Source organism: Martes martes (assembly GCF_963455335.1).
Source record: "Martes martes genome assembly, chromosome: 1".
Classification (NCBI taxonomy): Eukaryota; Metazoa; Chordata; class Mammalia; order Carnivora; family Mustelidae; genus Martes; species Martes martes.
In genome coordinates, this window is record NC_137888.1 from 145,937,889 (window position 1) to 145,952,726 (window position 14,838).

At 45.7% G+C, this 14,838-nt stretch overlaps 1 protein-coding gene across 6 annotated transcripts in view; it reads right to left on the reverse strand.

The window, feature by feature from the left end:
- Positions 1 to 14,838, reverse strand: part of GASK1A (golgi associated kinase 1A) — a 79,279-nt gene that overhangs the window by 17,981 nt on the left and 46,460 nt on the right. For all 6 annotated transcript variants that reach the window (XR_013967539.1, XR_013967540.1, XR_013967541.1 and 3 more), the window contains one exon: positions 171 to 1,466. Coding sequence is in view for 1 of the 6 variants with exons in the window: in XM_080815764.1 (XP_080671890.1) it covers positions 171 to 1,466 (1,296 nt within the window). In the remaining 5 variants the exon portion in view is untranslated. The remainder of the gene's footprint in view (positions 1 to 170; positions 1,467 to 14,838) is intronic.

Genomic DNA, 14,838 nt, shown 5'->3' on the forward strand with positions numbered 1-14,838 from the left:
AACACAGAGGCAGAAAAATAACAAGAATAGGGGCTTGGTGGTCAAAAGACAAGGACTGGAGGGGGAGTCCCCCAGATCGTCCTCAGGAGGGCAATTCCAGGGTCTCAATTCATCCCAAATCCCATTACCCGCCCCCACTTTCCACCCTCACATTGCCCAGCCCCGCATACCTGTAGCAGGAAGTCGAAGAGCGCCAGGCGGGCCCACTCAGTGCGGTGGATGGGCAGGCAGGGGGCCTGGCTTGGCCAGCCACAGCCGTGTGCCAGCAAGGCCTGGTACTGCAGCCAGCCCAAGGACAGAGAGTTCTGATCATCGTCTGGGTCCCCCAGGTGCTGCACATCCGGCGCCCACCAGATGACGGGCCTGGGGCTGCCATCTGTGTATCGGTAGGGCAGCAGGGAGCTGCGGAAGCTCCGGGCCACGGCAGGTAGGCTCCGGCGCAGCCCCAGCACCCGGTCCATGTGGAAGGACAGGACCTCTGGCAGGTCCCCAGGCCTCTTGATCAGGCCACAGAGCCCCTGGGAGCAGAGATGGCTGAGCCCAGAGGACATGTTCGGAAGGGCACCCTCACTGGAGAAGCCGACTTGCAGCACCTGCCCGTGGCCGGGGACCCTGGCTTTGCCCACCACCTGCCCCTGGGCCAACAGCTGGAGTGCTTGTACATCATGCTCTGTGAGCCATGGGGGAACCTGGCCGCTGGCCCTCAAGCTGCGCCACCGCTCAGGGGTCTCGGCATCACACCAGACAGATTCTTGCAGCTCCCCAACAGAGCCAGGCCACCGACGAGCCCCTGTAGCTGGGGTGGGATACCCTGCTGGTTGCCTACCGGTCAAGGCTCCGTTCCTCGCTCCTGGCAGATTCCTGCCTGCCGCTGGGTAGGGCCGTGGGGTTAGTCCAGCAGCAGCTCTCCAAGCCTGTGAAGCTGTCATGCTGTGTCCTGTGACAGGGCCAATTGAGATGCCAGTCGCATTCTGTGCCTCTCCGATGGGATCATCATGCCAGGGGGGACTCAAGTCTTTGGCTCTTGGATCCCTGTCCTCATCGTCCCTCAGGAGCACAAGATGTGAGGTACTGAATCTCAAATCTCCTAGAGAGGCCAAAGTCATGTCCCTCCTGACCCTCCCTGGATGCCTGCTGTCCCCTCTCAGGGACCTTCTGCTTCTGTCCACTGTCCCTCTGTGGCCTTGCTCCTTAACACACACTGGGATGGAATTCCTAGGCGAGGGCCAACCCCTCCAGACCTCTAGCTCTCTGGCCTGCTGCCTCCAGCTGGAGCTCAGAGCCTGCCAGCTGTGGGGGCCAGGGGCTCCAGTGACATCCTGGGGCTCCATGGGACCCGCATCTGGGCCAGTGGCTGGATGCTGTGGGGGGAAGTGGGTGACGGTCACCACAGACAGAGTCATCAAGAGGCAGAATGCCATCACCAACCGCCTCTTGCCACGAAGCTTTCTCCAGAGCCAAGATGCCTGGGGGACAGGGCAGAAGAAGAAACTTTGAGACCTGGGAAAATGTCAGACCCAATCCACAACACAACAGGGACAGTGAATGCAACAGCTTGGGTGTATGAAGAGGGCGGAGATGGCGGAGTACACTTAGTTGCCTTCAAGGGAGGAACGGCAACCATAGCCAAGTGCGCCCCTGCTTCAAAGCTGAGCTTGCTTTGCCTTCCAGGGTAGCCTTTGCTGATCCTCGCAGTTGGATCCGGGCTTCTCCCCCCTCGGAGAAGCCACCATTATGACACCAGTCACCAAGCACCCTAAGCTCTCTTATTCACACCTGTCCCTCACCCCTCTCTTCATCTCCAGGTGAGACCTTGAGCCCACTCCGTAGATCCCTAATGGTTTCCCAGACATGCTTTTCCCTCTTCCCGGGCACGAGGCTGCCCAGCTGCACATGACCTTGCCCAGCCTCTCTGTGGCCATGTGGCTCAGTCCTTGCCTGGGCACACTTGCCCGCCCCTCTTGCTCCCATGGAAGTTGGGTGCCCTGGCCTTTCTTAGCACACAGATGTGGTAGCAAGGACACACTCTGGGGTAGTGATTGTTAAACATGTTGTTCTTGGACCAGTAGCATCCATATCACCTGGAAACCTGTTGGAAAAGCAAATTCTCAGGCCCCATCCCTCGTCACCTCATTCCGAGGTGCCTAGGCTCCTGGGAGCCAGCAGGTGGGTCTATGTCTCAGGGTCGGGCTGTCCTGATCCTGAACACCCTGCTGGAGGCAGGGCAGGGTGGGGACCAGCATGCTGAATAGCAGTGGGGGGATCAGAGGAAGGCAGGGTTCGAATTTCCTCCCTCTCCAGGCAAGGCCCCCACAGCCAGAGGGCAGGGAAACAAAGCCTAGAGGAGATATTCCTCATCAGTGTGGGCTGGATTCCCACATTCAATCCCACAAACCTGGATTCCATCTGGAATCTCTCCTGCTTGCTGGAGATGGGCTCGAACAATGGTTTTCAAACCTGTCCAGAGGGTTCCTTCATGGTCTACGGTGGAGTAAAGGTTTAGGAGAGGACTTTTGTGTGCTCTGTATCTCCCCCTCCCCCGCCACATACACACAAATACATTCACATATATACACAGACACACACATGCATATGTACACACACACTTCCACCAGAACAGCTCTGTGTTCTTTCACTAGGTAGGTTTAGCCCATTTATGTTACTTGATATGCTAGACATGTTTAGTCAGTTTGTCATTAAATTTTACGGCATAATTTTTCTATTTATAATTTGGAATTCTTTCACTCTGTTTTCAGTTATCTTTATTTTGTTTTGTGGTATATACTTTGCTGCTTGTATGCCCTTAGTTGTCTAGCTCTTTAAACAGTCACTCCAAATCCCTACAAGAACAATCATAAGATTAGCACCTTTCCTCTTCCCTGTCCCCTACCATTCTTCTGCTATTCAATATTAACCACCTGCATTATCATTTTAATGTTTGCCTTTGTAAAAGTAAATATGCCTACATTTCTACTATATTTGGCGTCTTTCAATGATATTCTTTGGTTCTCTGCTCTTATTAATGAATAGTGTGTTTATTCTTCCTCCCTGATTCCCCTTCCAAATTGGTATACTTGTATCGTTCTTATCTTGCTAGAATATAAAACTTGTACATTCTATCCCTTTTGTCTAATACTCACATTTGTCCAGGTTTTAGTGAAGTACATTCTTTTCATACTCTTGTCCCTTTTGCCCTAGTTTTTCATTATTTCTTGGTTGAGAGAAGCCAAAAATCCATAATTTCCTCAAAAAGTGCTCATGGGAACAAAATTCTCTGAGTTCCTGCCTTCTCAAAACTATTTCTCTGCAGCATTCACACCCGAAGGAACGTTTGGCTAGAAAGAAAATATTTTGGCCCAGTTTTTCTGAATAGCTTGTGGGTCCTGCTCCACTGAACAGAGGGGACCTTTTATCCTGCCTGGTTGCTGTAAGAATTCTTTCTTTTTCTTTACATTTTTTTTCCAGCTTTGTTGAAGTACAATTTACAAATAAAACTGTATATACTTGAAGTACAGAATGGGATGATTTGATCTGCATATACATTGTGAAATGATCACCGCAATCAAGTTATGAAGCACACCCATCACTTCACCTAGTTGCCTTTGTGTGTGGGTGTTGAAAATGCTTAAGATCTACTCTCTGCAAATTTCAAGTGTACAATATGGTATTCTTAACTACAGTCACCTGCCGTCATTAGATCCTCAGAACTTACTCACCTAATAATTGAAAATCTCTGTATTCTTTGACCAATGTCTCCCTATTCCCCTTGCCCCCTCCCAGGCCCTGGCAACCAGCATTCTACTCTCTGTTTCTTTCTTTCTTTCTTTCTAGATTCCACATACAAATGATTCCATATAGTACTATATAGTATTTCTCTACCTGCTTTATTTCACTTAGCCTAATGCCCTCCCAGTTCATCCATGTTATCACAAATGGCAGGATTTCCTTCTCTCTCTTTTTTTTTTTATGGCCGAATAATACTGTGTTGCGTATGTATACACTTTCTTTACCCATTCATTGAAGAGTTCACATGGGTTGTTTCCATATCCTGGCTACTCTGAATAATGCTGCAATGAGCATAGAAGTACAGATGTCTCTTCAAGACACTGATTTCGTCTTGCCATTTGCAACGACGTGGATGGAACTAGAGGGTATTATGCGGAGCGAAGTAAGTCAATCAGAAAAAGACAATTATCATATTATCTCCCTGATATGAGGAAGCTGAGATGCAACGTGGGGAGTTTAGGGGGTAGGAAAGGAATAAATGAAACAAGATGGGATCGGGAGGGAGACAAACTGTAAGAGACTCTTAATCTCACAAAACAAACTGAGGGTTGCTGGAGGGTGGGGGGTAGGGAGAGGGTGCTTGGATTATGGACACTGGGGAGGGTATGTGCTATGGTGAGTGCTGTGAAGTGTGTAAACCTGGTGATTCACAGACCTGTACCCCTGGGGCTAATAATACATTATATGTTAATAAAAATAATTTTTAAAAAAACACTGATTGCAAGTCCCTCAGATAAATACATCCAAGTGGGATTGATGGATCATCTGATAGTTCTAATTTGTAGTTTCTGAGGAACCTCAGTGCACAAGGCTTCCCTCTTCCCCACATCCTTGCCAACACTTGTTATCTCTTGTCTTTTTGATAAGAGTCATTCTGACAGGTGTGAGGTGATCTTTTGTTTCCTTTGAAGTCCCTGTGTTAACAGAACATGTCTCAGTGTTGACTTTCCTGGGTCAGTTTTGCTGGGCATAATATACCTTGTTAGAAAAGGTAGATTTAGATGTTTTATTTCACCGAAGTTTTCTTAGACTGAATATTAAAGGTTTTCCACTCCACTATTTTTTTATTTTTTTTTAAGGCTCTCGAATTACGTATGTGTCGGACCTCCTTTGTCTGTCCTGTGTTTATCTTTCAGCTTCTCTCTGATCCTTTGTAACCATTTTCATTTCCGTTTGTTCATTTTTCTTATTCCTATATTCTATTTAGCTGAATGTGTTTTCCCCAATATTCATTCATCCTTGTGTACTTTCTAATTTCTATCAAATTCCTATTAATTTCTACTTCCTCCTATTTCTTTCCAGCTCATATTTCACTTCTTCCTGCTATCTTACCGTCTTACCATTTTTTTCTTGAGTTCTTGCATTTCTCTTTTGTAATGCTTCTTCATAGAGGGTATTTTTCCATTAAGCTTTAAAAATTGATAATGAAGCAGTTGCTCAAAATTTTCACCTATTTCAGGGTGACCTTAATCTGTTCATAAACTTTGCTATTCATTGTTCCCTTTTTTTCTCACAGTGTCTCTGTATGGAGGCTGAATTCCTTTTATGAGTTGGATGAGTCAGTTGAAAGAGGCTCCTATAGCGGAGCCTGAGCTGAATTTGAAATCGTGACCAGGCCACTTCCTGCAAATCTGGCTTGTGAGCAGGTTCTTCATGTATCCTCTCCTCTGCTTCAAAAAAAGGAAAAAGAAATGTGCATTTTGTCTTCCATTCTCTTTGCTGCTTTCAGATGGTTTCCAGGAGACGGTGGCAAGAATGCAGAGTTTATGTTCATAGTAACAGGCCTTAGTGGCACATTTTTAAGAAGAAAGGAACACGCCCTCACAGTATGCAGTGACTGGGCCAGGACACAGAACAACCAACTTCTTCCAACTTCTGTGGTCCGGAGCCACGGCAGCCAAACAGCTCTGGGAAGTCCAAGAGTTTGGCTCCCTCTGTACATGTTCACAAGATCTAGTCACTAGCCTTGTGGGAATGGAGTGCAGCCCCCAGGTACGTTGGCCACTTACCACCCCCAAGAGACCACCCTTCAAGAGTGTCATGGAGCAGGAAGAGAGGTGGCCCACCTATCACAGTGAGATTTCTCAGAGTCACAGAGAGGGGAAGGGATCACTAGGTCAACCAGATGTTCCCTACTTTATGTGATTTCTACCATCTCCCCCACCTCTAAATTGCTCTTCCTGTTTCCAATCTGCTGAAAGGTAGTGCCATCCACCCAGATATCCAAGCCAGAAATCTGGGCCTGATCTCCATTCCAACTTTCCCTTTGGCCCATACATCCAAGTCTTGCAAATCTTCCTCCTACATATCTCTGGAATCAGTTCATTTCTCATTGGCCACTCTGTGTCTACCTGGGCTGAGGTATCCCCTTCTTTATTAGGACACCTAATCAGTCTCTCCCTCCACTCCTGCTCCTCTACATTCCATTCTCCACACACTCGATCATATCCCTCAAAGCCTCTTTGGAGAAAGTCTAAATGCCTGAAGTGCTTGAGCCCCACTGAACTTCTTTGAATTCCTGATCAGCACCAGAACCTTTCTATCTCCACTTCACACATGCTGTTCCCTCTGTCTGGAACATCCCTCTCCCCCCATTCTCATTCTTTAGGTCCTCCCCAGGAAGCCCCTCCATGGGCCTGATGCCCCAGCTATGTGCTCCCATAATACACTGCTCCTCCCTGAGCACACCCTTTCACTACTCTACTATATTTGATCATTTAAATTCTGTTGATCCACACAGGCGGGGCACTGGCTCCCTTGCTGTTATGTCTTGGGACCATCATCACAGTGCCTGCCACACAGGAAGCTCCGTATGAAATGAATCCTCAAGTTAAGAGGGGTTTTCAGAGAGGTACAAACACCATTCCATGGCCTAGGGCACTGCAAGTCTGCCGGCAAGAAGGGCACCTCCGATTCTGGGGTCTTCCCTGTTTGGGGATCTAGGAACTTTCTCTCTGTAGAAGATGCTTTTGGTGCCCCACGTTGTGGTGCTCTTGTCCCCCAAGAGATTCCAGCTGCCCCCACAGTGGACAGTCCCCTGGCATACTGCCAGCTTCCTACTCAATTGCCTGATTCACTCTCCACTTTCTTGCCTGCTCTGCAGGGAGGCACAGGGGAAGTTAATACCCTTGGTGACAACCCTCAGCGCAAAGGGGACAAAAGTCAGTGGATAAATGCTCAGTGACCATCCTTCAGAGGGACAATTCTGAGAGGCATGGAAATGAGCCTCTTTTCTGTAAAACAGATGATTCTTGTCACCTCGTAAGATGTCTTTACCTCTTGTGTCCTGAAGTGAGATTCTAAATTTTGTCCTGATTAGATAGATTTTTAATTTGGTCTTTATTACTACTTAAAAGATAGACAGACACACAGACACACAGACACACACACTGCATTCATTAATAAGCACAGTGAAAAACCCAAATAATGTTAAGAAAATCAAACAAAATGTGAAATCTTCCCCCTCCCCGCCCCCAGAGGGAGCCACAGTCATCAATTTGGATACGCATCTTTGTCAGCCTGTTTTTTTCCTTTGCATTAAGACATGCACGCCTGTCTTGAAGCAGTAATTGCCTGTGACTGCCATAATAAATATTCACAGACCTGATGGCTTAAAATAACAGAAATGTGTTCAATATCAGTTTCACTAAGCCAAAATCAAGGTACCAGCTCCCTGCGGAGGCTCTAGGGGCAATCTTCCAGCTCTGGTGGCTGTTGGCATTCCTTGACTTGAGGCCCCAATCTGTGGTCACTGTGCCTCCTTTTTTTTTTTTTAAACTGTTTAAGGTAGGGAATTTTTTTGGTTTGTTTTGCTTTTTAAGATTTTTTAAAGATTTTTTTTTTTTTATTTGATAGAGACACAGTGAGAGAGGGAGTACAAGCAGGAGGAATGGGAGAGGCAGAAGCAGGCTTCCTGCTGAGCAGAGCTCCATCCCAGGACCCTGGGATCATGACCTGAGCTGAAGGCCCTGGCTTAATGACTGAGCTACCCAAGTGTCTCTATTTTTTAAGATTTTATTTATTTATTTGAGAGAGAGAGAGAGCATCAGTGGTGGGAGGAACAAAGGGAGAAGCAGACTCCCCACTGAGCAGGGAACCTGACTTGGGCTTGATCCCAGAACCCTGGACTCATGACCTGAGCTGAAGGCAGATGCTTAACCTACTGAGCCAGCCAGGTGCCCCAATGCCTATGTGCATCAGAACTCTCTTTGTCTCCCTCTTATAAGAACACGCATGATGGCATTTAGGGCTCACTTGGATAATCCAGGATAAGCACCCCATCTCAAGATCCTTAACTTAGATATACAAAGACCGTTTTTTCCAAATAAAATAACATTCATAGGTTCCAGGGATTAATATGTGGATGTCTTTTGGGGGATTACTTTTTCATCTACTATACATGGTAATTACTTTTAGCATAAAAGAGAGGACCATTCCACAACTTGCTTGTTGAACATAATAAGATGTTCTGAAGCTTTTTCCATATTTGTCTATATAGAGTTACTTAATCGCTGCTTAATAGTTCACAATGTGAATATTCCATAATTTCTTTAACCATTCCTCTACAGAGAGAATTTTTATTACAGCAAACAGTGCTGCACTGAACACACAGCTCATGCAGCTCTGGGGAAAACTGAGCATTTCTGTACAGGAGACACCGGGAGATGAAGTCATTGGGTCCCACTCCTTACTGATACTAACTTCTTCATATATCAGTTATTATCTCATTAAATCCTCACACATACAATGGAAATAGAAATGATTTCCTTCCTACTTTACAGCTGAGAGAACTGAAAGATCCAGAGTGCTAACATTTGCCCAGGGTCCCACAGCTGGCAAGAATACCAATATTTTGAGTTAAAACTATAAAGAGAAATGGCTATAGGAAAAGAAACCTGGTTGTTGTTTTTTTTTTCCTTCTAAAAAGAAAAATATCTTTTCATGTTGGATTTGTAATCTGTATTCTCTAACTTTTGGATACCACTAGGGAAAAATAAATCATCTTTTCAAACATGTTTGAAGAAGACAGACTGTTTTGATCCTCTTCTCGGTCTTACTTGGCTTCAGACAACCTGGAGAAAGTTGGCAATTGTGCAGTTGTGCAGAGAGAGAAAAGTTCAAAACAGTCATGGGCAGATGTCCGCACAGGGCCACCCAAGTAAAGCTTTGGGAAAAGAATAGCAGCTTTGATCAAACTGAAAAAACATCCTCTGAAGAGAAATATTCAGCTGAATAATAAAGAGGACATCAGAGAAGGGGAAAGGGAAATGATGCATGATATACTAGAAAGTTGGGATGGGACCCAACAGACCCCATCGCTTCACGTTTGCCAGCTGAACCCGCCCCAGAGCTCCCCATCCAACACACACACTCTATCTTTTCTGCCCTGCGATGAAAGAGGACTGGTGTGACCTTCACTATTTCTCCAGCTGCTCACTTTCTCCTGCCCTCCTCAACCCCCACCACCCACCCTTTCTCCAAGACGCCCTCCTTCCCCTTAATTCCTCAAAGAGAATACCCACTGGCCTGGCAGTCACATCCACCCACAGCTGCAGAGGAAGAGGACTGAAAAAGGGGGTAGCTAGAGAAAAAGGGGATTTGAGGAAAACATAGCTGAGTTCTAGATCAGCTTCTGCCCTTTTGAGCTGTGTGACAATGGGCAAGTTATGTGTAACTCTCTGGCTCATTTCCTCGGTCATAAAATGGGGGAGAATGAGGTAATTCCTCCCTCCAAGGATTGCAATAAGAAGCAAATGAGTCAAAATATGGGAAGTGTCTACCACATGGTTTGGTACATTTAAATGAGTAGTGGGATCAATGTTTCTGCCTCCTCTTTTTAAACTACCTTTACCTTTTTGGGATCTGAAAAATACCCTTTCCCTTTCTTGCATTGGGCATATTGTGCCCATACTCTGACATTTCAGAGTAAAAAATAGGATATTTGGGAACATAGCTCAAGTTGGAGGCAGAATGAGAAACTCTTTCATCATAGAACTACAAGTGTAAGCTAAGAGGAGGCCACCTTGGCAGTGGGGGAGGTCTTGTCCTACAGAGGTTCCATCCAAAGATATCAAGGATGGAACAGGAAGGAATCACTAGGCCTAGAAGCAAGTTGGAAGGTGAGGAGAGAAAGGGTAGGAGCCAGAAAGGAAATTTGTGGAGGGACTAAAGGAAAAGACTGAGATTTTGACAAGACTGGGGTTTGGGTTCCCTAGCAACTGTGCAAAGGAAAGCGGAGAGAGTTGAAAAGAGCCCAGCCCACTGAGAACCTGGGGACCTGTGCTGGGCTGGGGACAGGAGCCACCACCAAACTCCCTATCACTGCCTCCAAAGAGGGTGGGAGACAGCTGTTCAACAAGAAGTGAAGGACAGGGTCAGGTGGTATTACTTATTCACTATTCTTCCTTCTTCCTCGCCTTCCCATGGCTTCACTGAAGACAGAGTATACCTCCCCACCCACTGTCTCTGATCTTAGCCACGTGACGTGCTTTTGCCAATGGAATGTTTGTGGACATCACATAGGCCACATCCTACCAGAGGCTTTGAAGGTGCTTGTATGGTTTGACTTGCCTCCTTGCAAACTTGTCCTTCACCACCAGTGGCGTATGCCCCAGGTGAGGCACCCGGAAGGGACCTGAATCCAATCCCCGGACTGCCGCCAAACCAGCCACGCCCACTGGGCCCCTCCTACACAGACATTGGTGAATATCGTAAGCCATTGAGATTGGGAGGTTGTTTATTATGCAGCATTATCACAGCAGAACTAAACTAATACAGATCCTATGGTGGTTTCTGTTGGGCTTAGTGTGTGCCCTTGGTCAGATAACAGAAAGGCAGTTTAGTAATGAAATACAGTGTCCTTCCCTTGACTAATAAGGGCATAGTGCTGTCATTACAGATGGGCTGAGGCTATGATGAAGATAATAATAGAGAGCTCTGGTCACAAATACATCCCATGAACAAGTTACTTTTATAAGCTGGGCAGATGGCATTGAGGGAAACTTCAGTTAAATGGAAACCAGAGAGGTCTTTTGAAAAGGGCCCTTTTGAAGAATTCCAACACAAACCTGGTGGCCTTTGTACCGAGACAATTTTAGAAACAAGGACACTTGGAGGAAAGGACTCAAATACAGTTTGTATTGTAACAGCCAGCAGGAGACCTTTTTTTTTTTTTTTTTTTTTTTTTTTTCATTTCTAAAGGGTCAGGGTAAGAAATGCTCCTCTATTTCGGGAAAATCCAGTCAGGATTGAATTTTGGGCTCTAGCTCTCCCTTCCCCAGATCACGTCCCAGAATGCCCTGCTCTGAACCCTGACACCCCCTGTGCTTGACAGCTAAGATTCCCACTGGCTGCTGAGCAGGAACCAAGTGGCAGAAACAGAGGCACAGCCATCTTTTCTCAATTCCCGGGTGTCAGAAAGAGATGACAAAACCCTGGACCTCCACTAAAGTGCCATGGATAATGGGATAACATCCTGGGGATGTGGGGAGAAGACAGAGGTCACAGGTTCCTCTTCCCATCAAATCAGAGGAAATTATAGAGCATTTGTAAAGTGTTTCTTGGTGGGAGTTCTCTGGGTAGGAGAATGGGCAGAGGAAAGCCATGTGATGTGTGTGTGTGTGTGTGTGTGTGTGTGTGTGTGTGTATAACAAAACCTAGGTTTGGCCTTGGTTCTGGAGTCATCACTGAAGATGTCAAAGGCCCTTCCATTCTGTCCCTCGACCTCTGCTCTCTTTTATTTTTATTTTTTTAAAGATTTTATTTATTTATTTGACAGAGATCACAAGTAGGCAGAGAGGCAGGCAGAGAGAGAGGGGGAAGCAGGCTCCCCGCTGAGCAGAGAGCCCGATGTGGGGCTCGATCCCAGGACCCTGGGATCATGACCCAAGCCGAAGGCAGAGGCCCAACCCACTGAGCCACCCAGGCGCCCCCTCTGCTCTCTTTTAAACTAAACAGTCCCCACTGGCTGATCATGGATTCATTACTACTCAGACTCTCAGACTGGCAGAGATTTTGAATTCAGAGTTTCTGTTCCATTTTTTTAAAGATCAGTTAAATAATTTTCATAACAAAACCATGACTCGCATGAAAGGGAATACATAAGCATATTTTCAGAGGGCTGTATTAAAACCACATGTCAGTCCTGGGAGCAACACTGCGTGCTAGACCTGGTCAAGCTCTGCTTTCCTTGGCTGAACCTGGAGTCAGGCTCCAGGCAGGGAAAATAGGTCTAACATATGCCTGGGGGCAAAGGCAACAGGCACAGCCCATTGTAAATTCCAGGCATACAGTGTCCCTCTCCCAGTAAGATCTGTTGGGTCCTGGGAGGCCAGAGCTGTTTGTTCCACTGTGGGCAGAATCCCAGGCTGCCTGTCTCCCAAGCCACCACCTAGTCAGGCCCCCTTGCTCAGCTTCATTGGAGAGTTGTGATTTTTCCTTCCATGTCAGCAACCTCAAGACAAGAAAGGACTTTTGCCCCTGTTATTTCTAACCCAGACAATTTCCAGGGAAAATAAACACACACACACACACACACACACACGAACAATAACTAACATTTATTCATGTTCCTATATAAAGTGTATATATATATATATACACTTCTACAGTGTACTTAGGACTGTTTGAAGAACTTTACTTCTCTTAACTCATTTAATCTATATGTCAGTCTTATAAGATAGGTATTAGTATTATTATTATGTTGTACAGGTAAGAGAAACAAAGCATAGAGAATGTGAGGACAGCACAAAGACATGAACCCAGGCAGTCTGGCTCCAGGACCGGTGACCTAATCACTGTGCCACCCTGGGAAGGGGCTGCCACCTCAAGTCCTTGCTCCAGCCCTGATGGCAAAAGACTGCACTTGGGTCTCAGGGAGAGGCCCTGCCTTCAAAGGAGGCTTACCTCTTTGGGACTGCTCAGTTCATCTGGAAAATGGAGCTTTCTTGAAGTCAAGGGTAGGTGGCAGCCTTTTTTGCAATGGGGAAAATTGGGGGAAAATAAAATCGTTTTGGGGCTACATTTATTTTTCTTTCAAAATGAAAATAACGGTTTTCTTTCATATCCTACTTCATTAAATAAAAGAGCAATGAGAGAATACTGCCATTTGACCCAGTCAAATCTGGGCGTATTTGAGAGGTAACTTCAGAAGCAGGTTCTTATGATCTGTTATCCTCAAATTAGGTCTAGGGCTTGATCTCAAAACCAGACAGGTTTCTATGCCTCCTGCTCCTTCCAGAACCAGATGGTACCCAAGTTCCTTTCAGCGCAAGCGTTCTTAAGAGAGAAGCCAGGAATAGACTTGTGGTGAGTAAAGCATAAAGTATAAACTTGTTGAATCACAATGTTGTACACCTGAAACTAATGTAACACTGTGTGTCAACTACACTTCAAGTAAAAAAAATAATAGACTCTAGCCAGGAAATTGAACATACCTGACTTAAGAGATGGATACAGCAGATCTCTATTAATAATAGCCACTTACTTACCAAGCACATAGCATGTGCTAGGCAGGCAGTCTAAAAACCCCACAATGTATGTACTAAGATGACAATTTCTACAATTATAGTAATTGTATAGCACTGAGAGGGATTTAGAGAGGTACCTTACTCCAGGTCACAAAGCTGGTCAGTGGCAGGCAGGATTTGAATTTTTCCCAAAGCCCACATTCTTTTTCACTCTACCACAGAATGACGAAGGAAGCCTTGGGAGACCAAGGTGAGTTTAGGGAGGGGCTAAACATGGCAAAGGGACCATGTGATGTGCTGTGCGACCATAAAGGGTGTTATATCCAAGAAGCCAGCTTACTCTTGTAAATGGTGGTCTACACAATGGGTTCTTAAGGAAGGAGAAAAGCCCTTCTTCTTCTTCTTCTTTTTTTTTAAGATTTTATTTATTTATTTGAGAGAGAGACAGTGAGAGAGAGCATGAGAGGGGAGAAAGTCAGAAGGAGAATCAGACTCTCCAAGGAGCAGGGAGCCTGATGTGGGACTTGATCCCAGGACCCTGGGATCATGACCTGAGCCGAAGGCAGTTGCTTAACCAACTGAGCCACCCAGGCGCCCGAGAAAAGCCCTTCTTGAAAATGAAAATCTCTTTTCATTTCCCTCCCCCCACCCCTCCTTAACCTGCCCAAGTAAATGCTCTCCTTGGCACATCTGAAGGGAAGTATTTTGAAGAGGTAAAAGCACTTACAGCTATTGGCCTTGGAGGATTTATGGCAGAGATGGAGATTGAAGTTCATGGCAGGGGGTAATTTGAAATTCTCCTGAGGCTCAGATTTTAATCTCATTTACCCCAAGCAAATGATTCCATGAATGTCTGGCCAGGTTCTGCTGCGTAGCTTCCATAGTTTAACTTCAGGGATGTGGTCACCTTGTGATGGGACAGAAACTTCCCGGTTCAACAAATGGCAATAGCTAGAGCATGGGATGGGAATGAAGACCAGAGAAGTCTTAAAAAGTGATGGTTCTCAGTGTAGGAAGAGAACTGAATCAGGGAAAAGAGCCCCAGAAAATACAAGTTTTAAAAACAATAAGGAGAAGAATGTTAAATCTAGAGACATCCTCAGTGAAGACATGCTAAATCCTAAAAGCTATCTTGGCAAGCCCAAGAAAAAGGCCGCTCACTCATTCTTCTACCCCCAAACACCTCAAGGCTGCTGAAACTTCTTCCAGCCATGAGGCAGGCAGGAAAACAACAGATTCCGATTACAGGCTCCCAGAGGTCAGGTAAATGTCAGCAAAGCAACGACAACCTAGTAGGTCCTTAATAATGAATGAGTGAATGAATGAATGAATGAATGAATTGCATATATTCAAAAGAGTAACTAACACAGTGGTGGGAGTCAGTTTACACAAGGAGGGAAAATTACCTTCTATGGACCAGTAGTCTCAAAATCTTTTGATGACATACCCTTACTAGAAAAAATTTTGAGCACATCCCTCTAATACTTACACCTCATCTTTCCCAATATTTACAAATTATTATAAATGAATATGTTCATTAGAAAACATGGACAAGAAACGAAGAATCAGAAAAAGATTGGGTAAA